The sequence below is a fragment of the Ptychodera flava genome, chromosome 11 (assembly GCF_041260155.1).
Source record: "Ptychodera flava strain L36383 chromosome 11, AS_Pfla_20210202, whole genome shotgun sequence".
Classification (NCBI taxonomy): domain Eukaryota; kingdom Metazoa; phylum Hemichordata; class Enteropneusta; family Ptychoderidae; genus Ptychodera; species Ptychodera flava.
The window spans coordinates 86,052-110,428 of NC_091938.1; the positions used below are offsets into that span (position 1 = coordinate 86,052).

General features: G+C 36.4%; 1 protein-coding gene across 3 annotated transcripts in view; it reads right to left on the reverse strand.

The window, feature by feature from the left end:
* LOC139143195 (probable methyltransferase TARBP1) overlaps window positions 1–24,377 on the reverse strand; it is a 119,572-nt gene that overhangs the window by 75,373 nt on the left and 19,822 nt on the right. For all 3 annotated transcript variants that reach the window (XR_011554553.1, XM_070713326.1, XM_070713327.1), the window contains 13 exons: window positions 20,972–21,123; window positions 19,004–19,169; window positions 18,375–18,513; window positions 17,655–17,829; window positions 15,065–15,182; window positions 12,295–12,385; window positions 11,805–11,995; window positions 10,176–10,438; window positions 7,559–7,945; window positions 6,754–6,936; window positions 3,229–3,416; window positions 1,226–1,297; window positions 674–797 (listed from right to left, as the gene is read on the reverse strand). Coding sequence is in view for 2 of the 3 variants with exons in the window: in XM_070713326.1 (XP_070569427.1) it covers window positions 674–797; window positions 1,226–1,297; window positions 3,229–3,416; window positions 6,754–6,936; window positions 7,559–7,945; window positions 10,176–10,438; window positions 11,805–11,995; window positions 12,295–12,385; window positions 15,065–15,182; window positions 17,655–17,829; window positions 18,375–18,513; window positions 19,004–19,169; window positions 20,972–21,123 (2,249 nt within the window). In the remaining variant the exon portion in view is untranslated. The remainder of the gene's footprint in view (window positions 1–673; window positions 798–1,225; window positions 1,298–3,228; window positions 3,417–6,753; window positions 6,937–7,558; window positions 7,946–10,175; window positions 10,439–11,804; window positions 11,996–12,294; window positions 12,386–15,064; window positions 15,183–17,654; window positions 17,830–18,374; window positions 18,514–19,003; window positions 19,170–20,971; window positions 21,124–24,377) is intronic.

Genomic DNA, 24,377 nt, shown 5'->3' on the forward strand with positions numbered 1-24,377 from the left:
CACACTTGTAAGGTTATTACTGTCACAAATTCACATGAATACCATCATGGTACTGTGGTACTGGGTCAGAATGAATATAGCATCGAGCAATACACACTAAATATAGTTTTTTCATACAAATATTTTCTGTGACACTGCATCATTTGGTAATAGCATGGATGTAACAGCTATGACTATAGTCGACTGCTGAGTGTAAGCAGAAAGGAGCCCATCATTGTTTGGATCATGTACAGAACCAATACGGATTAGGATTATTAATTAAATACACACCTAGAGATCAAGGCTGTGGTTTACACAATCATTTGAATGACAGCAATTTTTAGTGTGCAAGGAATTGTTTCTTGTCAAACTTTTCACACAGGACCAACAAAAAGTAAGAATAAAGCAATCAGATTTATACAGCAAACACTATAATCAAGCGTTTCTAAATTTATTATGACAGCAACAACAGCTTTTGTAACTTTTATATCAAAACAAATTCAAAAAGCTAGATTTTCTAGAGCTCTTTTCCCCTATTGCTTGGTTAGAGGCATCTTGCATGATGAATGTCTTCCGCTGTATTGCTCCTTTTCATATCCCACTAGCCCCCTTTAACCAAATCCAGTGAATTTACAATGAGAAATACTAATTACACTGTCCTTCATTTTGTTTTTAGAGTAATGAACAATTTTACCTTTTTCAACAGATCTTGACAAAGTCTTTTTGCCAATGTTGACATTCCCTTTGGCTTCTTGGATACCACTGTTAATAGCGTTGAAATCATACTGGCTCTTACACAGTTGTCAGGTTTAATAACACTGTAAATTAACCACAAATGTTGACAGTGTTTGCTATCTAAGTAATTAAAATGACCATAAGCTATCAAGTAATGGATGTTATCAACAAGCTACTAAGTTCATACTTTTCTCAATGCCTTGGTAACCAATTTCCTAGTTCATGGATGCAACCAGAAAGTACAAATACTGAAACAAGTTCACCATGGCAAAAATAACATTACAACTTTTGCAACCAATTAACTGTTAATTAATACACTTCCATAGACATGACTTTTTCAAACACAGAATTGATAAAGGAACTGCAACTGGTCTGTTATGTTGCATACATCACATACCTTATATATTACATCTATCATTCTTGATATGCTGTACATTCAGTTTGATTATTGTGATGTTCACAATTCATTAGTTTTGTCAAACAAAGACCATGGACAAAGAGGAAATGTTACCTGCGTGCAACTTCACTGGCTGGTTTATTGACGGAGTTCTTCATAAGTATAGAGATACTATCCTGACTTGTTCTGTAGAACATGCAAGCAATAACAACGAGGGAATAGTATCATTCCTTGGTTTAGATCTTGACTTAAAGCCTCAATAGCTGTGAATGTGTCTATAAACTGTTCTCAATATATCCTTAGTTTTCCAAGAGTTTTCTTTGAATAAGACCCATTAAAGACTGAAAAGGTGTATAAGACTGAAAAGGTGTATAACACTGTCATAAGAGTCGAAAATGGCATGTAAATTCAAACGTTTTACCATCGTTTTAGATTTCCTGCCATTTTCAAAAACCAATCATATGACAGAGAAAAAAAAGTTTACGACAACATACTGTCGGCCACCGTGTGGATGCATTCAAGTAAATGGCATCATGCTTGTTTCTTGGATGATTAAAATGTGTATGTGCATGAAATACTGCATTTCTTGTACTTTTCTATGGGACGCCATTTACGGGTGCGGCACCTGTTTATTATTTAATGTTTTAAAATATGTAGTCGTGGTCCAAATCAGGCAGCAGTGATACGTCTGTACATGTCCTTCAGTCAGTACATTTACACAAACCAATCATATAATTCGCAGCTATTGGGGCTTTAAGGTACATAGTAATTCATTACGAAGCAGAAAATTTCCAGCAGTCAAGGCATTTGAAACATATGCTGTTTCAACCTACTGAGTACCATTGCATTGGTTCTGTTACTCCATGTACCAAAGATAATGTGAGCACATATTATATGATTTCACTGGAACCTTTAAGCACTCAAGAAGGTATATAGTAATTTTATTTGCCACAAGAAATTTCCAGCATTTTAGGTAGACAAGGGCTTAATGAAAATATGGGGAAATTTGCAATCGCCATTTGACAAGACATTGCTTCAACTTCACTGTAGTGATTGAGATAGTGACAGGAACACATTGGCACAAAGGTTTATGAAATGCTGTGTCATTTTGCATGAGTGTGATTTCAATACAAACTCAAAATCTGTGATCTTAATATTTGCAAACATAAAACCATAAACTTCATCAGGCCACTGTAGTTTTTTTTTCGAGAAATTGAACAAAACTTTTATTGGAGTTATCAAAAAGATTTCTATACATGTCTTATTAAATCTGAGAAAACAAGTCATTGACAATGACACAGTCCCCGATTGTAATTGGGGGGGGGGCACTGTAAAGTTATAATTTGTACTTTCTCATCAAGATTCGCAGCATTTTTAAAGTTGCTTAAAATATCACCAGGGAAAAAAGTGACTGTATAAATTTGACTAGCTTGATGATTCTGTAAAAAAGTGACATTTGATTGGATCAATGTTGTTGTAAAAAGTGACTGTATGAGAAATTACAAATTCAGTACAGCGCCTTCTGTGGTGCAGGTCAAACTGTCCGCCTCCCCACTTTACATGTACAGCCATTATGTTGACAAGTTAAATAGCTTGTGTTTCAGCATACTTTGGGAAAGAGAACAAGAACTTGTAATTGGCAGTAAAAAAAACAAAAACAGTGAACAAGTCACTAAAGTTACAGCTACTGGCCTTTCAATGATATCTAGGATTCTGACAAGATAAAGACAAATCAATGGACATACAAACAAGTGTGTGTGGGAAGATTATTAGCAGGACATGCTGTTCATTTAATACAGTGTTGCAATTGTTCTGACTTTGGGCAAAAAATGTCACAAAACAAACATTCAGAGAAATTTCACTTTGGGCTGTGTTATGTTGCAAATTTTCTGAATATTCAAGCACAATATGGCATATGTGTGAAATGGACACTTTTATGGACAATTCATACTTGATTGTTTGTCAACATGTCAGACATGCATTACAGTCAACAGAGTAATGGATCACATACTAATGTTCCTAGCAGGAACATGCTATTTGGTCAAATATAAACTTCATATAATTCCCTTTAAATGGGGCAGTTTGGTATTTAAATATCGTGAATAATTTTTCTTTACCTGTGATCTCTCCTTTGAATAGGTCCATAGATGCATCCTTGTATTAGCAGATCAACATGATTTATGTCAGTTTCAACATCACAGTCTTCGTTCTCGATCACTGTCACTACGTATTGACAATATCTTGAAATCAGAAAGTATAAGACACCCGGTTTCTGCTCGGCTATTTTACAGATTTCCAAGACAATCTATGGAGAAAATAAATTCATCTACTGAATCAACTTTTAAGAAAATTGGAAATATCAAATACTAAGACATTAAGGTTTGCAAATCTAACAAGTACACGTAGTCCAGAAATTAGAAAGTTTCTCCTTGATCTGTGTAGATGAAATGGGAGTTGAGAGTTTTCTAGACGCTGATAATTCTGATCATTGTCATTTCATTGCTACTGACAAATCATTGTCACTTCTTGCTGATCACTGTTATTCCAGAGTTTGTCAATGTCTATGCTCCACTCTCCCTTTTTAATCTGTGATATTTCAAAAAAAGACATGTATAACGGTCTTCTCTCTTTACTGAAAACTTTAATTGCAATCTTTGATGATTTGACCACATACTACTGTTACAAAACCATTAACTTATTTACCTAATTAGCCGATTAAATTAATCAGTCAACATCAAACAATATACTAATAATGTGAAAAGAAAGAAAAGCTGAAACTTCTACAATCTGTGTCAGAAAAATTTAGTAATTTCAACGAGGTACATCATCAATCATAATTATGTAACTTGCAGCATCAGTCGTAACTATGCAGCATCAGTCGTAACTATGTTGCTAGTTTTCAAGTTGCCACTTTGGACTCCAACCCTTCTTTTGCTTTCAGAATCCCTCATGAAGTAAGGTCGCCAATAAAGAACAAAGTTGGAAATATAAACCCGTAACCCAAGATTTCTTTACTGCGAGTAACTTTCACAAAATGCTCTTGGTCAAAGTTTTAACTCTATTTGCAAATGATAAATACGTATACAGTTTCTTAACTAAACAAGACAAGCACAACGATACCAAGAGTGAAAAGAAACTGTATCATTAAATAAGGCCAAATTAAGTTAAAACAATGGACCGTTGACAATTTTTTTATTATTTTGGGGTTTTTTAAGTCAACTACAATTTCTAATACTACTCCCATAGCATATTGAGAAACAGAATATTCAGCTGGTCAACACAATCTGTACATGTCTAGACTGCATTGTTATTGCTGGAAAAGATAGAGCATATACATGTGTAGACCGCATTGTTATTGCTGGAAAAGATAGATCTATGCATGTGTAGACTGCATTGTTATTGCTGGAAAAGATAGATCTATACATGTGTAGACTGCATTGTTATTGCTGGAAAAGATAGATCTGTACATGTGTAGACTGCATTGTTATTGTTGGAAAAGATAGATCTGTACATGTGTAGACTGCATTGTTATTGTTGGAAAAGATAGATCTGTACATGTGTAGACTGTAGCATTATTGCTGATGCTGGAAAAGATAGATCTGTACATGTGTAGACTGCATTGTTATTGCTGGAAAAGATAGATCTCTACATGTGTAGACTGCATTGTTATTGCCGGAAAAGATAGATCTGTACATGTATAGACTGCATTGTTATTGCTGGAAAAGATAGATCTATGCATGTGTAGACTGCATTGTTATTGCTGGAAAAGATAGATCTGTACATGAGTAGACCGCATTGTTATTGCTGGAAAAGATAGATCTGTACATGTGTAGACTGCATTGTTATTGCTGGAAAAGATAGATCTATACATGTGTAGACTGCATCGTTATTGCTGCTGCTAGAAAAGATAGAGCTGTACGTGTGTAGACTGCATTGTTATTGCTGGAAAAGATAGATCTATACATGTGTAGACTGCATTGTTATTGCTGGAAAAGATAGATCGCTACATGTGTAGACTGCATTGTTATTGCTGGAAAAGATAGATCTGTACATGTGTAGACTATGTTGTTACCGTTGGAAAAGATATATCTGTACATGTGTAGACTGCATTGTTATTGTTGGAAAAGATAGATCTGTACATGTGTAGACTGCATTGTTATTGTTGGAAAAGATAGATCTGTACATGTGTAGACTGCATTGTTATTGTTGGAAAAGATAGATCTGGTCTGGATTGGAACTGAAGTATAAACAATCATCAGTGCATTTTGCACATATAGATGCTGTGCTGTCAAGCTGAACTGTTGGTCTTTCAACCTTTTTTGGGAGTACAACTAGAAATTGTAGTTTACATTAAAACAGTGAGAAAATTATTAAAATTATGCTACTGGCTGCTTAATTGATTAAAAAAGAAATCTCATACTAGAATGAGAAAACAAATTTTGAGAGAAAACCAGAAATGACAGTATGTAACAACACTCATGTATTGTTATGGCATGTTGGTTATCAAAACGTGCATTGAGTAAAAGACAGTGTCAAATGGGAAAATGAATGGTTTTGTTTTCATTTTCTTGAGCTTTGGTTTGAATTGCCTAACAACTACTTTTCAAGATTGTTACAGGATGCAAAACAGAAATTTTCTTACATTGGCCAAGAAAAGAAAAAATACTCATCATTGTCATGAAACAAAAACTTGATCATCTCTTAGTGATGATTATTTTATATCATACAAGCAACCTAGCAACTCACAGCTGCACTGTTAGTCCTTGCTGAAAGCAATAATGAGCGAATCACTACAAAGTAACCCAAAATTAAACTCTAAGAAAACTGATAGGGCAAAAGAAAGTTGCCAGGTTTTTTACACAGATTAGTCAAATGGTGTGTTGTCAGATCGCATGGGAAGAATAAGCTGCCTACAGATATGCATTTTGATATGTAGTAAAGGCTACAGATTAATTTACAGTATAATGAACTCATTCACTGAAGAAATACAGATTTATCATTTCGAATGCCAATATGATTGCAGTGTTAATGGTGTACCCTAAGGAGCTCCATATGGAATTTCAATGCTATAAGATCAGTGGTTTAAAACACTAGGTTTTCACCAATAAAACAAATACATCATCATTTGAAAAGAAAACTAAATAAAGTCATCATCGAAGATTCATAAACCAACTTTGACTGGCATTGGACAGTTTCCGAGAAGCATGTTTGAAGAAAATCAAGGAAAAAAATTTTAAAATCTAAAAAGTATGCTTATTCATTTATAATTTAATAAAGGAATTCCAAAGGAGATACTTATTAAATTTTTAAGTTGTATGACAGGTATAAAATGTTTTGACCTAATATGAGAAAATCATCATTTCAATACTAAATACTGAATGAAATTATCCCTGGGAACTCACAAACAAATTTTGATGTAATCCTAGGAATTTTGTACAAGTTGGAACGGAATAGCAATGAATTTTATAATCATCATATAAGCTCTTTTTGGTATTTATATACAAAACCAAATATGAGCTAAAAATTAATTTGTCCTGTTTGATATTGTGACTCATTAGATGACATGACATTGAACTTTATTGATATAGCATTCAAAAAGACTATCACAACCATTAACTCTTAACAATTCTTTGAAATCTTACCGTGTGAACTTTCTGACTGATGTCGGAGTTTGCTGGGGCAGCTAAGACACAATTCTGAAATGCCATTTTGATAAATGCCATGTAAGCCAACCAGTAGAGTCCTGAGTCAGTTTGTATATCATTCACCAGTCTCCATGTTATATCCATGGAATCAATGCATATAGATGCATTGGCAGGTAAAACCTTAAAAAAGTAAACAATAATATTGTCTGTAAAACATTACGAAATGAGAACAACTCAATAAGAAAATCCTGACTAAATTATTTCAATCAGCGTTGGAAACAATGCTACACATATTCTTACAAAAATAAATCAGTAGGCAAGTATAAGTATGCATGTCTATCTGTAAGCAAGTCAGATAAGTGAGAAATAAGTAAATAGTCGATGCGCATATGTGTAAGAATGTATGAAAATAGGTAATGTTAAAAGGGAAGAATGTTATTTAGACAGAAGGAGAGTATTTAGGAAAGTAGGTAAGCACAAGGAAAGTAGGGAAGTATATGCAAAAGTAGGTAAGTGCATAGGAAATGAGGTAAGTACATACAAAAGTAGGTAAGCACATCGCAAAGAAAGTAAGTAGGTAAGGCAGAGAGGATAGTAAGGAAGTAACTTTGTGAGAAAGTAGGTATAGAAAACCTGACAACTTTGAAATGCCAAATTAAATCTGATTCAATTTAAAACATTGATGTCATTAATGAATGCAGATACTTTGAGTCAACTTTTCATTAATGCAACCAAAGGCTAATGTTGATGCCCTAAAAACTACAGTTACTATCTCTCATATAAAAATAAATGTCTGACTTACCTGTTGTATTAAAATTTCTAGACAATTGATAATGGATAAAATTGCAGATCCATACACAATATCCAGAACACTGATACACTCTTCCATTAACCATTCACACTTTTCATGACTGGTCCAACTATCTTGTACCACATTAACCATGAAGTGTACACATTCCCATCGTTTCTCTTCATAAGTCGATACAAGTTTTCCAAGATCTTGTGTACTGACATTGATGTCACCAGATGGTCTCTCAAAACGCTGATTAATATTTATGGATGCAAGGACTGCTTTCATATCTTTTGGAATGCAAACATCATTGGTGTCAGTGTTATTATAATGATGAATTACACACCAAAGACAGCTGATGGCAGTTAATTTCTTAATTTGGCTCTGCATCGAGTTATCCTACTGGAAAAAAAATCAATTTTGGATCTTATTATACATGTACTATCAAGAACACTAGAATTTTGCGTACACTAAAATTCACATGTAATGCCCATTCTGCTATGTTGGCTGTGTCCATGCACCCACAACACAGGGCCTTTTCAGGGTCTCTCGGCATGTTATCTTTTGAATTATTTTCAAGGAACGTGCCAGACAATTGTCAGGATTTGTCTCATACTCTGAATGTGAAATTACAAAGGATGTCAAAGGGATTCTTGGACTGTGTACAATGCTGGCTGGGGAAATTTGAAAAATATACACTAGGATATTAGAAACAAACATCAGCCTTAGCTCTGTGTTTGGCAATTGGCAATAAACTGCACATAAATCCTAATGCATTATTTTCAGCATTTTCATATTTCTTGTGTGAAATAACTTGTCTCTTTGCAGAATTTTACTAATCTACCTCTTCAACAAGGAAAAGTCCACACATGGAGTGGTTGATTTGTTGAAAAATCTGCAGATTAAGTGGTTCATAAATGCAGTACATTTAAGGATTTTGCAGTGATCAGACATACATACAGACACACAAGACATGTTTTGAATTATCTTTATAGCTCCCATGCAATAATAAGTCAGGCATGTAGGAGCTTAAAATATAATTCTAAGGGCAAATTTCTCGTACAGGAGGCAACAAAATATTTTAACATAGCAAAGTCAATAAGTTCCTATAAATATCCTTTATGATGTAGCTCTCCTTAAGGAAACAGCAAGGAGCATTGTGGTTTCCAATGCCTCTATCTGCTTGCTGAATGTGTTATTCTCCCTCAATCTCCCTCCATTTCCCTTCCTCTGTAGATAAAACCAATATCATGAGCCAAAATAAACCTCAGTTGACAAACAAGACCTAAGCATGCATTTTGCTTGGGGAACGGTAAAAATTATATTCTGTAATTGCAATGTGGGATGTAAATAAAATGAATAACACACAGGACTGTTACTATAGTAGTTTCAATAAACAAAAATGCATGGGTGTCTTGTTTGTCTAATGAACACAATAGTGCTGCGTTGAATAGTTTTAGTCACAGAGTGAGGGGGGGAAGGGGGGGTTGTTTGACTGAGGGAGGATACCACACTCAGCAAACAGCGGGAAGCATCATAAACCACCAGTCTAAGTTCGTAGCTGTTTTCCAAGGAAGATTGGAACATTTGCAAGGAATAATGATAGGGACTCATCAATTTTACTAATCCAAACATTTTGGCATCCACTATTTTAAAATGCTTAAATATGATACAGTGATCAGCAACAATATTAAATAATAAATAGTGCTACATTTAAAATTGATTAAAATATATCTTTTTATGGAAACTGGTGATAGCATAGTTGGCAGGTGAAAGAGCTATGACTTTGCAACAGCAACATAGACCTGATGCAACAGTGACAACACAGAAACTGCAGCGCTGTGACAGCGATTTCTCACATTCCTGGCCGCTGGGAGTGCGGGATCGACAGTGTGGGAAACATTGATCCCACACTCTCAGAAACCGTCCCACACTCTGCAGTAAATATTACACGAGCTCTGATTGGATGATAAATAGTCTGTTTTGTTCCACGCGCAAAATGTTATCCAATGACACGACGAGTAACACACGGGCCAGAACTACAAAGTGAGCAGGTCAAAGTACAGTGGCAGACGACAGAGTTGTCACAATTTTTGATAATATTGTACGTGTCCAATATGAATTTAACGCATTTTGTGGTCATGTGAGAAAAAGAATCTCACACACCAAGGACCTGGGATCAGATTTCTCACACTCGTTGGGGATATTTTGTCTCACACTCGCCTGCGGCTCGTGTGAGACAAAATATCCCCAACTCGTGTGAGAAATCTGATCCCAGGTCCTTGGGGGTGTGATATTCTATTAGTCACAGTTCGGTTGATGTGATATGAAAGTCAAGTAGGGATGATGCAACACTGATCTTACTTGAAGTAATTTGTGTTATTATTTTTAATGCTCTGTTTGTAGCTTCAAGAACTAACGAAGATATAACCGGCATCAGTCTTCTTTTGTGAATCTGCATATTTTGTCATTCTATTACAACTCAAAGAAAGCAGTTTAAACATTCTTAGAGACCCAATGATTGCAGTCCAATACTGTAACTGTATTTTCATTATCTCAAGATACTTGCAAAAATAGCATCATATTCCCAAATATAACACTTCTTATAATGACAAGTGTATTTTCTAACCTTGTGTTCCTCGGCTAATATTCTGGATGCCAGCTGTGCCATTTTTGTCACCTGATCTTCCAAGTACTGCTTCACAGATGAATGAATGCCAAAGAGACCTCTGTGAGTTAGACTTGATAAAATTTCCATTAGATCAAAACAAACCATTAGTCTTGAGACATGGATCAAGTCATCTGTTTCCATGGTGATTTTGCTCATGATGTAGGAGAGCAGTTCTTCCAGACACTGTTCCATTATATAAATGATAACCATGGTTGTGGTATCTATATGGTGAATAAGAGTGTATAAGACTGAAATATATGGAAAGAACAGGTCAAACTTTCATAGTGTACCCAATTTTGGGACGGTTTATTGCTATATGAAGTCACATTGTATTGCATTGTATTCTATTGTCCCATCCCATCCCATCCCCTCCCCTCCCATCCCATCCTATTATATTACTATCACAATAGGGCTGAGCCCATAAGTTCATGCGGAGTAAGATTTGAAAAGTCTATCCAAAGTAATCCTTCACTGTTTATAGTGCTTGCTTTTTTCATTAAAAAATATTTTTGAGACTCTCTTCAGTGGCTACATGTACAGTACTGATGGCAAGCAGCACAGCTATCCTTGTCGCCTGTTTGAAAGAAATCCCCCTAAGCAATGACTGAGATATCTGTGAGAACAGTAGACAGAATTACTTGTATTGCTTCATATTCACATTTGTACATGAATTCACTACTACCTATCACCAATGAACAGAGAGAGATGAAATGGTCGCCAACATGGCACATTTGATCATACTGATACACAAACCCACATGCATTTGAATGACATAGTTATTCTTGGCATAAGTTTGATAGAAATCCTGTCAGAAATGATTGAGATATTGGTGTGGACCAACAGACAATTGTAACAAAAGCGCTGCCTGGCAGCCATATTTGATCGGAAGACAAAACAAAGTGACATGAGTATGTACACCAAAATGTATAATCCTTGAGGTAAGTTTGAAAGGAATTGAGTTATCTGCATAAATGGGCAGACACAAATAACAAAATGGGTGCCTGATTGCCATATTTGATCAGATCAAAAAACAAGTCAATGCACGTACGTACCTTGGTATTAATCCTAAGCAACCTATTATTATTAATAATCATCTTACAAGGCAAAGGGGAAAAAGTTGTGTGGGTCCAGATACCAAACCTATCCTAATTTTTACTTGCCAACCCCTGATCTTTTTAGAGCCTTACGTAAATGTAGAAGTAAAATAACCGTGAGATGATGTGAGATACATGTATACCAGTCCTTGGAAACTTCAATGAGATCTATGCATCTTTCATTCATTTCTGTACACTATAGTCAATCAACATCAATGGTGACAAGCAATATCTATGGTGAGAGGGTTTCGTTTTGCAAATACAATCATAGAGATGAAAATCTTAGTGGCTTGACGTCAATCACAAGCAGACTCTCAAAACAAATTTTAACCGAACATCATCAAGGTTTACTCATTGTAAACCAACTTAGTTCATGTTGAATGTCCAGTTGTGAGAGACTGCAAGAAGCTGAAGAACATTTGTCATGGGGCCATTATGTCATTTTGAATATTAAAGTGATTACCACTGAATGATATTGTCTGAGACAACTTACCTTTTTGTAACTCTTCCTTCCTATCAACAGTGATTTGATTTAAGATTGCCAGTAACAATTTGAGAGTTTGATCTGCTTTTGATGATGGCAAGTATGCATGGCTGTGTAGTCTACACACTACATCCTGGATAGGATAGAGCATCTTGTGTAGTGGTGTTGGATAGTCTCCAAGATTTCCACGCAGTAATCCCCTAGGAGTAAAATTAAGTCAGGTTGAAAACTTCTTCTTAATCATGTGATTCTTTACTTTGGTTTTGTTGAGTTTCCCATGTTTAATAATGAATCAGCACATCTATGTAGGAATACGACTTTGGCTGCCAGATGAAGCTTTATTGATCTCAACAAACAATCCTTGATCTGTCACCATCACAATCATTATCATCATTTTTTGCGCTGCAGAGAGACTGATTCTTGATGACCGATAAATAAAACTGACTCTTGATAGAATCAGAGATATTCATCAGTTGGTAGATACATAACATTTACTCACTCGTTTTCCTCAGCTGCAAAGTGGGCCTCTGCAGTTAATAATAATATCTTTGCAAGGTGATTGGCATCAATAACTCCTGCTGAAGAATATCCTGAAAAATGCAGAAAACAGCAATCATTACAAACAGACCTCATTACTCAGGTATCAGTCTCTTTGCAGACTAAAATATACTTTTCACATACCAAATGTAAACCATGAATAAATACTGCTCAATGTAAACCTTGAAAGAGATTGCTCTAGTTTGGAAAATCAAAAGCAAACCTTACAGATTGCTCCAGTTTGAAATACAGAATGTACACCTGGTAGATTGTCTGAGCCATACTATAATCACGATTGCAAATACCCTGACTAGCTTATGTATGTAATTGATGCATACTTTAACACTGTTTCCTCAATCAATGCCAAATCTCCCCAATCCCTCCTCCCCTCATCGCCATAATATTGTCAAGCACACTGGAAGACCATCGATTAGTACATTTTTAAAATGTCATCAATGAGCAGTATTTGTAGCGTTATTAATGAAAAGTGTTTGCAAATTCATTAATGAGTAATGATCATGAAGTCACCAATTACATGCAGTAGTATTTGTGAAGTCACCAATTACATGCAGTAGTATTTGTGAAGTCACCAATTACATGCAGTAGTATTTGTGAAGTCACCAATTACATGCAGTAGTATTTGTGAAGTCACCAATTACATGCAGTAGTATTTGTGAAGTCACCAATTACATGCAGTAGTATTTGTGAAGTCACCAATTACATGCAGTAGTATTTGTGAAGTCACCAATTACATGACGTAGTATTTATGAAGTCACCAATTACATGCAGTAGTATTTGTGAAGTCACAAATTACATATAGTAGTATTTGTGAAGTCACCAATTACATGCAGTAGTATTTGTGAAGTCACCAATTACATGCAGTAGTATTTGTGAAGTCACCAATTGCATATAGCAGTATTTGTGAAGTCACCAATTAGATGACATAGCATTTGTGAAGTCACCAATTAGATGACATAGCATTTGTGAAGTCACCAATTACATATAGTAGTATTTGTGAAGTCACCAATTACATGCAGTAGTATTTGTGAAGTCACCAATTACATGCAGTAGTATTTGTGAAGTCACCAATTACATGCAGTAGTATTTGTGAAGTCACCAATTACATGCAGTAGTATTATGAAGTCACCAATTACATGCAGTAGTATTTGTGAAGTCACCAATTACATGCAGTAGTATTTGTGAAGTCACCAATTACATGCAGTAGTATTTGTGAAGTCACAAATTACATGCAGTAGTATTTGTGAAGTCACTAATTGCATATAGTAGTATTTGTGAAGTCACCAATTACATGACATAGCATTTGTGAAGTCACCAATTACATGACATAGTATTTGTGAAGTCACCAATTACATGACCTACGGTAGTATTTGTGAAGTCACCAATTACATGACGTAGTATTTGTGAAGTCACCAATTACATGACATAGTATTTGTGAAGTCACCAATTACATGCAGTAGTATTTGTGAAGTCACCAATTGCATATAGTAGTATTTGTGAAGTCACCAATAACATGCAGTAGTATTTGTGAAGTCACCAATTGCATGTAGTAGTATTTGTTTCAAGAAACTGATGACGTTCCCTCATGACAAATTAAGCCTTTGTGTATAACAGTGGTATCATTACAATGACTTGATATTATAACAACCAAATGATATTAACATAACCAGATAATATTAGTACAACCAGATAATATTAGCACAACCAGATGATATTAGCACAACCAGATGATATTATCACAACCAGATGATATTATCACAACCAGATAATATTAGCACAACCAGATAATATTATCACAACCAGATAATATTACCACTACCAGATAATATTAGCACAACCAGATAATATTAGCACAACCAGATATTACCAGATGATATTATCACAACCAGATAATATTACCACTACCAGATAATATTAGCACAACCAGATGATATTAGCACAACCAGATAATATTAGCACAACCAGGTAATATTAGCACAACCAGATGATATTATCACAACCAGATGATATTATCACAACCAGATAATATTAGCACAACCAGATATTACCAGATGATATTATCACAACCAGATGATATTATCACAACCAGATAATATTAGCACAACCAGATATTACCAGATAATATTACCACAACCAGATAATATTAGCACAACCAGGTAATATTAGCACAACCAGATGATATTATCACAACCAGATGATATTACCACAACCAGATGATATTAGCACAACCAGATGATATTAGCATAACCAGATGATATTAGTACAACCAGATGATATTAGCACAACCAGATGATATTAGCATAACCAGATGATATTAGCATAACCAGATGATATTAGCATAACCAGATGATATTAGTACAACCAGATAATATTATCACAGCATGAATATTGATCAGAGCTGGCACTCTTCAATATTTAGGTTACTCTCTAAACTCCTTCCATTGAAAGCATTAATTAAAGATATACATCCCAAATTGTAAAAGATTATTAAATATGAAAATAAATTGACAACACGCTGACTGATATCTGTGTGTATCACACAGAATTTCTGATTCTCGCATTAGCGCGTGTTGGAATTGACTGTTTACATTATGTGAGTTCTTTGTACTGTTTTAAAGGTTGTGGTCATTTAATTGCTTTGGTCAGACATAAAGCTTCTAAAAACCCTGCCCCTTTGAATGTAAAAGTCACTTTTCAGTAATTTGATGTATTACCTTGAGGTGCTTGTGCATCAATACAACTGCAAACACTTCTGTATAAGCCATCAGCAAGACTGCTACAACCATCTTCCAACTTCAAATCTTTACCAAATATGGTGAACCATCCCACCAGCTGTAAAATATTAGTATTCAGTCAGTAAACTTCGAAACATAACATTCATAATTGTGAACTTTTATGTCCAGAACATCTCCACAGTTTAGGGTGGTAACCCAAAACTTACATCTAGCATTGTGCTCTGATATTTCTATTGAAGTCATGAAACTGCTTATTTGACTGTCAAGGGGCTCAAGCCATAAAAACAAGTCACCGGAGATCACACAACTAAGTTTGTTCTTAGATTCCTTGATGATATGTAAAGGTGGTGATGGAGAACAACTGTAAAATAGATAGTGAAGACTTCTTGCATGAAAGCAAATGATTGTAAAATATCTTGTCCTCCAATAAGATTGGAAGACAGTTGTGTTTCTCTCTAACCAGAATCAATTTTCATCATTTATCAAGCATTTGATAACTTTGACTACATACAGACATTTTGTAGTAACAGTCAAGATGTTAATTGACATTCAAGAAAGAAGGACTTTGCTCTGAATTTACAAGATCAAAGTTATGGTCTTTGAGTTTTTCCATGAAACTCTTCTTTGAAAAGTTGTGTGGGTTGTTTGACTACTTGAATCATGATAAAGTCATGATCAAGTGTGCACAACCTTTGCCCTGCTGGCAGCCAGACAAGATTGAACATGATGTCATGAGAGTTATTACAATTAATGTAACAATACGTTGATGGCTTTCATCACAATTGCACAGCCTATTTCTACAGATTTTTCACTCATCTTTTTTGTGAAGCGACACTTTTTCCCATAGAGTCATTAGGTGTATGTGAACACTGGTAATTCAGGGCAAACAAAGCAGAAGATTTGTTACTGTGAAAACCGTTATCGAAACTGCCTGGAATTTCTCTGAGAATTTCAACTTCTGGCTTACATGGTCGGCAAAGTTAAAGTGTGGTTGAAGTCATCAGCCTTGAGTACTGCTGAGTGATAATGAATGATTGTATGCATGTATTGAACCATTGTTTACTTGCCAAATGTCACTCAAGTTCAAATGCCATGATTGCTCTCTGTACAATGACACAAAAGGCATGGTTGAAACAAATGGCAAAATGCTTTTATTGGCTTTACTTTGTTCACATTTTGTCAATCCCTTGACTTGGCTTTGTCTACATACTGTCAATTTATTAATATTATTTATTTATGTCATTTTGTGGGAGGGTAACTTGAACTAGGGAGACAGTCACAAGAGACCCTGTGTTTGCACAGAGTACAAGAATTGAATACATTTGTATGCCTCGTGGCCTGTTGGATTGTATCACAAAACCATCTGACATGCATATGTATGCCATGGTGTATTATCCTCGTATATGTCTGATCAGATATCCTCCGTGGACACAAGGACACATACATGCAACCACCAAATCTATAAGTCCCACAGACAGCTTATAAATTCTGTCATTCTTTCTAATTACCAATCGTTTGAGAGGTCAGAAGTTGAGCTCATCAATTGCATGTTCGCAAAAAGTTGGACACAGAACTGGTTCAAATTGGCTATGGTTTTGTTCGTTCAAGATCAAATACATTATAATTTAATAAAATACAGGATCTCAACATGGTGCATGGTGCGATTGTCCGATAGTGATTGATTGAACAATAATCGTGTAAAGCTACTGGGAAATCGTAGCCCCAACAATATTCTGTGCTCTCAAAATCAAAACATGAAAGCAATGAATGTGGCATCAGGTTATAGTATACTCAACATCAGTAAAATAAAATAGAACGTGTAATGTTAACATTACTGTAACTATTTGGTCTTCTGAAAAATAGGGACGGGAAAACAACAGGGTTCATAAAATAGGATTCCAATGCACACACAATCTTGTGACCTTAAGGAACATTGCACTTCTTTGTTAGTGAAATTGCTACTAGGAGAAAAAGCTATCGATAGTCACTGGTATCGCACAAAAAATAAAAGTTTAAATGAGGAATATACTGATGCAAAGAAGTGGTTTGGTGGCTGTACTTTTTGAGCATCACAGTGATGTTTGGATGTTGATCAAATGGTGTAATGTGACTTGTACATCATACCTGGTTTCTTTCAAATTGAGATTAAACTTTAAAACCTTGAAAAAAGCAATTTTATATGAGTTTTGTGAGATTTTAAGAATTGTCTTTCTGGCTGGGAACTCATTGTTAAACACACTGGAATACAAAACATTTAAAAGTGGGTAAAATTACACCTCCTCTTTGAATGATATGGACTTTCCATGAACTAACTTAAAATTACAATGTAATACATCGATAAGTCAAAGAGACATGTGGCAATGACCATGTTACCATATTCTCAACATTATGAATATTCTTATAATTTAGTAAATACCTAACATGTCCATGTCCAGTAATGACTCCACTGTTTCCATTGACAATGGTACAGAAATCATATTGCTGAAGAATTTGGAAATTTATTCTAAATGACTATGAAGGGAAAGTCATAGGTTACAATCCCTTTTTAATTCCACCAAATTGGTCTTACCTGTTGCCATAGCAATGAACCCCTTTTAAGACATTCAACGGTTCCAATGACAATGGCAAACTGATGTAAAGTCACTTGAGACACATCAATCAGATTCAGAACTGTTTCAATTAAACAGCAAGACAAAGCACCTCGAAGATGAGTTGGAAAGGTTACCAGTGATGCTATTATATCTCTGAAAATTGGAAAAGAACAAATCATTGTAAATGACACAGTTGATAAATGATTTAGTCACGGTATGGCTTTGACAGCAATGACTTTAAACTTGATGTCTGTGACACCTTTGAATAAAATCCCTCTATGTGCAGAGGTCGATGCAAAGTATAGGTAAATAATTGTATAGGAAATGGATCTGACCATTGTATTATAACGGATTATAAAAATCACATACAATACACAAACTACTGAGTGTTGCCCAGTATAGTTTGAATGGAATGACACTAATCTAAACATAAAATACACTGAAATATATGAAGAAGAAAATAAATGGTGTCATTTTTAATAAAAGACATTGCAACATAGATGGCATAATACCAGTACAGAGCTATTTTAAGCCTGAAATATAAAGTCTTCCCATGTCAGTCTACATAGTGCCTTGACAGATTATCCTAAGTATTAAACTAAGTTACATCTTTTTGTATTACATTCCTTACATGTAGAGTAATCAATTCATGTAATGTACATGTAGGGTAATCTCCAAAATCTCCAATATACACACACCTGACCCTTTTCACTGAAGTCCAGTCCCATGCTTTGCATGCTGGGATATTAGCCAATGACTGACACAGGTATGTCATGGGTACAGTTCCCCATCCTGAATAGCTTTGGATGGCTGGCAGCAAATCAACAAGAAAACAAACTGGAAAAGTACAAAATATAGGCATTAAGCAAAATGTGCCCAAAACAACAACAAAGAAAAGACATTAAGTATGCCCGTCATCATTTATTATTACACTGATCAAAAAATTGTAAAAACGTTTGCACAATGTATTAACTACTGAGGTGTTATGGGGATGATATTCAAATTTTGTAAAAGTTTTACAATAAAAGATATTCTATTGCACAACAAAGTTTGAGCTTGAACACGTTTCACAGCCATCAATGACAACTTACTGTCATCATTACGCAACATGTTTTGTCCAAACATTACCTGCACTAGCTTGGTCTACTGCAGAAAACATATTTCAATTCAAACAGCATTCAACTTGTCAGCCCATCCAGTGTATGTAGCAAACACTCAATACCAAGAATCTATGAATCAGATATCAAAAGTCTGGCAAGCAGTTGATTACTCAACTTGTGTACCATTTTTGCCTTTGTTTCAGCTTCACTTGTATGTTCATACTGACCTTTCTCAGAGTTATCACTAAATGCCTGGGAAGAAGATTTGAAGAATTTTAGGAGAGCAGTACCAACAGGCGACCTTCCTTCAGCTTCCATGTTGATTTCCGGTTGTCCAATTCTACTGTACACCCCAGAGTCATGTAGAACTTTCAAAAGGCTACCATAGATAAACTAGGGAAAACAAAATAACACTTTTAGATCTTGATTTCTAGGGGGCTACCCCAGTTTGTGTCGTAAACATGTTTTATGGATACTTTCAGGACAATCATGCACAAATGAGCAAAAACCAGATAATGCACAGGATACAAAAGGGCCCTCCTTTTTTGCCCAGTTTGCACCATAGCAACAATTTCTGACATAAATGAGGGTATAGCAAGCAGAAAAACCCGTAAAGAAATAGATACTATGATAGTCAGGAACCAGGCAGAAACTGGGAAAAATCAAGGTAAACAAATAGTCACTTTTGGGATGCAAATTTGGTTAGAGAAGAGGACACAAATACAGTGCATTAGCAGTAGCATACTAGACTACATTTGTTAAGGTAGTGGAAAAGGCTTATTTTCAGTACAATTTTTTTGGGGTGGAAACACTGCAATTTTTGTTCCTTAAAGGGACAAAGTCGCCCATTTTTCATGAATTTTGTTTGATACAAGATACTAGTTATATTGTTTGACATGTTGAAAGATACTGAATGAATGGGTGACCATGCAAATATTTGACCCAGGTTTTTAGACAAATTAAATACAACCATGGCAAAAATGAATTAATGGTCATGACCATTAATTCATTTTCGCAATGGTTTCATGTATCGTGTCTACAACCAGGGTCGAATATATGCATGGTCACCCATTCATTCATTATCTTTCAACATGTCAAACAATATAACTAGTATCTTGTATCAAACAAAATTCACGAAAAATGGCCAACTTTGTCCCTTTAAAGCATAGTTTCTTAAAACCTATAGAAAACATTCTTTGTACAGATAACTATTCACAACACCATGGAAAGTTGCTCTTTTTGTCTTAATAATGAAGTTTACCATCTATGAAAATATGAACATGATATTTTAAGATAATACAGTCATTATTTATTATGCAAATTTAAGTTGTGCAAATTAAGTTTTTTTTATGGTATTGGTAAATTAAGGTTATTGCATGCATCAAACATAGAATTAAAGACAGCCTACAGTTTCTTGCTGTTTTTCATCTTGGTTAAATGTTTAATATCCTTGAGACATACATAAATCATTCACACTCCATTTACATGAGTTCAAATACAGTTTTCTAATCAAGAGGCAAAGTCTTGGCAGATTATTTAGTGGGCTAAATCAACAATGTGATGTTACATCATGGCTGGCAATCATACTTTGTGTAAATCAATATCTCACCATCTTATTGTAGAGACGGACATGGCCCGCTTTGGAATATTTTTTTTAGGGGGATTTTATTTAATCAGCAGATTTGTACAATTATGTGCTTCACCAAAAATACTGATTATACATAAATTAAGTGTATTTTTCATTTCATAGTTTCTGATTTTGAGTTCAGTTTTTTATACTTCGACATTAAAATTATCTATGATATGATTTTGCTGAATGGTTCATAATTTTGAAGGTGACTTCTTCCTCACTCGGAACTAAAGCTTTGCATCTCAGTCTTTGAATATGCAGACTCAGTTTCCATGTAGTCACTGTTTTGAGAAATAAAGTACAGCCAACTCATTGCCTTAACCCCCATCCCACCCTGAGATGCTGCACAAAACCCAAACATTCTGTGATACCATTTACTGTAGAATTTGTCCTTTTGCACGCAAGGAATAGCAGCTACCCGGAAACCAAATTTGGCTTTTATAGTTCTGTTATATTGTGAATATTGATGAGTCTCTAACAACTGCGTTAATTGTATCACCATGTTACTGGGTTTTGAGTATATAAACCGGTACACACTGTTGTCTTAGCGATGCATAAATCTTACCTCTCTATTTCCTTGTTCTAACAGAGGACACTGCTTGAAGTTCAACTTTAGAAATTCCAGGACAGCCCACTTCACCACCGTATTTTTACTTTCATGGAAAAAACATCTTTGGAAAAGGACAGTAAGCCATGAAGAATGAAGATATGGCCGTCCTGCAACAAAGCATACATGGCATTGTTATGAGTCTCACACCATTCACAGGCAACCACTTCACAAACTTGCACTTGAAATCTTCCTATTCATACAGGTTTTTTTTAAATAACCTGGCATTTAACCCTTTTCCTGCCAAGTCGGTGAAAATCCGCTTGAAATTCGGTGTAGCTAGAATCTGAGCAGCCACGGCCGTTATCCTGCCAAGGCGGTGGAAATCGGGCTACTTTTTGGTACCCCCTTTCCTGCCTAGTCGACGGAACTACGTGTAGCAAACCCTTGCTCGCGCTAGGGGTCGTTCGAGGACAGGTTTTGGGCGAGGAACGGCGTTTGCTCTCGAAATGGGTTCACAGAGAGTCCAACGACAGGGAAAGGTGCGGAAGCTACCCAGCCAGTCCCCACCCCGGTGGGGGACTGGTTTTTTTTGGGGGGACGAGTAGCGTACTTGGCAGGTTAGCACGTTGACGTATTCTAGCGGAGTTTGGGTTAACTTGGCTCTGAGGCACTACATAGATGCGGCCGAAATTGACCGTCTCGGCAACGCTAATCTGTAAGGCAACCGCCTAAGACCGCCTCAGCTGGCGGTGCAATTTTTTGCCAATGGTGCGAGACGAAAATCACGGACTTGGTCCTGATTGACGGGAAGTGCGGACGGATTTGACGGACTCGGCTTTCTCTAAGGCAACCGCCTAAGACCGCCTCAGCTGGCGGTGCAATTTTTTGCCAATGGTGCGAGACGAAAATCACGGACTTGGTCCTGATTGACGGGAAGTGCGGACGGATTTGACGGACTCGGCTTGATTAGTCCCTGACATGGAACTGATCCGAACGGACTTGAGCGACATTTGTGAAGGGTAACCACCGCTTTTAACCGACTTGTTACCTTCTCGAAAAGACTACCCACTCAGATGTCGGACGTTGTCGGCTGCACTTGGCTCTAGACGTTCAAGCCGTGCAACGAAACACACCGCCTCAGCCTTGCCATCAGGAACATGGCCTCAAAATTTGATACCATTGTTCACCGACTTGGCGGCTGCGGTTAGGTGCGTGAACCGTTGTTCACCGACTTGTTACGCCTATGTTGTCCCTGTGAAGTTCGGCTAACGGCCGAGTCTAACGGGAGTTGGCAGACCTGTGTTTGGTTTATACCGTAGTATGACCGACTCAGGTAGAGGTACCTGTCGGTATATTCCGAGTTTTACGCACTCGGGCGTCAATGACGGGTCGTCATCACCGCTGATGACGTAGACGTGCTGGCCACGTTATTTGAAGGAGCCATGTTTGCCCAACGGACGAGGCCGAGACAGCCGTTGACAATTTTGGCATCCTTCATCTTTGACCGCCTTAGTTGGGTAAGCCGCTCGGCAGGCGACGGTTATGACCTAAACAAGCCGCTGAAGCACTGTTCGTTGCCGTACAAGAACGAGACGGCCAGTCCATTACTGCTTAATGGGCAATCTGTCGGGTTGGCTTGTCACCGACTTGGATGACAATACGCCCTGCGCAGGCGTACTTAGAAGGGACATGAGGTTAAAGATACGGGTTTCCCACCCGTACTAAACATGGGCTTGGGCCAACGTCCTTGGGTGGCAGGTGCGCATGCCACGTACCCAGCTGGACGGAATGTCAAGTTGAGATGCTAATGACATTGACTATGTTATGCTAAGTGCTCGAGGGATTTGCATCGCAAACTGTGCTCTCGCTGTCGCTCGTAACTTTCGTAAATTACGAACAAAAATGGAAATTTACGAAAAAAAATGAATGCCCGATCGGCCATTTACGAACGATTTTGTTATTTTTGAAGCCTGATTTTCGGTCAAGATTGTGAATTCCGGGAAATACTGTCATATCTCGTCTTTCAAAACCTACGCTGCCCCTATCATCAGCGCATCGACACATGGTGATAGCTGGCTTTGGACTTTGACCTGTAATAACATGAGCATGCGCGAAAAGGTTTCAAGATCCCCGGGTCTTGTAATCTCATAGTGGTGTGTCATGCATTACCACCCCATTACGGTAGTTTCGAGACACCCAAACACTCACATGCTGTCAACTTTCCGAGTGGACTGTTGAAGCGGATCGAGGAAGCGGGCAGTTACAAATACTTTGGATTGATAGTATCCAGTTGGGAAAGAAAGTTGGGCATAAAAACGGCAAGTGATATGAAAAAAATACGAAACAATGAAACCGCCGAGCTAGAAGAGATCAAGAACAGTCAGCCTGAAAGACAGTCGAACTACAGCAGAACTGCAGTCCGGGCCGCGCATGGTTGAACATGTACTGCACAGTGTTTTTCTGTGCATGGAGGTGGAAGCGAGCCGGAAATCTTAGATGTCGTAGATTTGTCATTTGACGATCTGCAAATTGAATTTTTCAGTCAGCTTGCCAATTTTAATAGGTTTCCTTCAAAATATTTTACAAGAAACTGTCTCAGCAAATGTTATGAATACTGATAGTTTTCTATGATCCAGAGAAAATGCTGTGCACAGTCCCATGACCAAAAAGTTCATCCAGACAAAAAAATAAATGACGATCATCTGCAGCGTTTTAAAAGTATAACTGTCTCTAAGAAAACATTAGCAGGATCACCAGTCTCAGTTTGCGTACTTAAATTTGATTGAGATGAGACAAAATTTGTGCGAAACCACAGACTGCCAAATGTTCTGATCAGTGGTTGTTTAAAAAGAATTTTAGAGATGAACATGGCATAATGACTGCAGCTATAGAGGCACCACCTAGTACCTATGGGATGACATGCATACTTTAAAAGTAACAGAGCTTTCCAAATATGAAAAACAGGGGACAGATTTTCTAGCATCTAAAACTTGTGCAAACACTGATAATATTTGATAATATTAATGACCGCTTCATAAATTAATATATATAATCATCAACCACTGACTACACACACAAAGGGAGTTATGATTTGTGTCACAATATACTTGAACATGTTATGTTGTGTAATAAAGATAGAGTAATTGAATAACATTCAATGGCCGTTGACCAAAATTACACACTTTATTGTGACAAGGAAGAAATTTCAATGTTACAAGCATTCATGACCCATGATGTACAGTGTTATTCAATAAATCTTTTGAAAATGCGCATCAAAATATGAGTTTTCATTGTCAAAAAAAATAAAAAGGGATTTTTCATTTTCTTTTGTCTTTAATGAAATCATTCATCATTTCTATCCCCTTAAAATCATCTATTGAGTACCAGAAGTGCTTGTTGAAAGTTGGTGGGTTCAGAATAA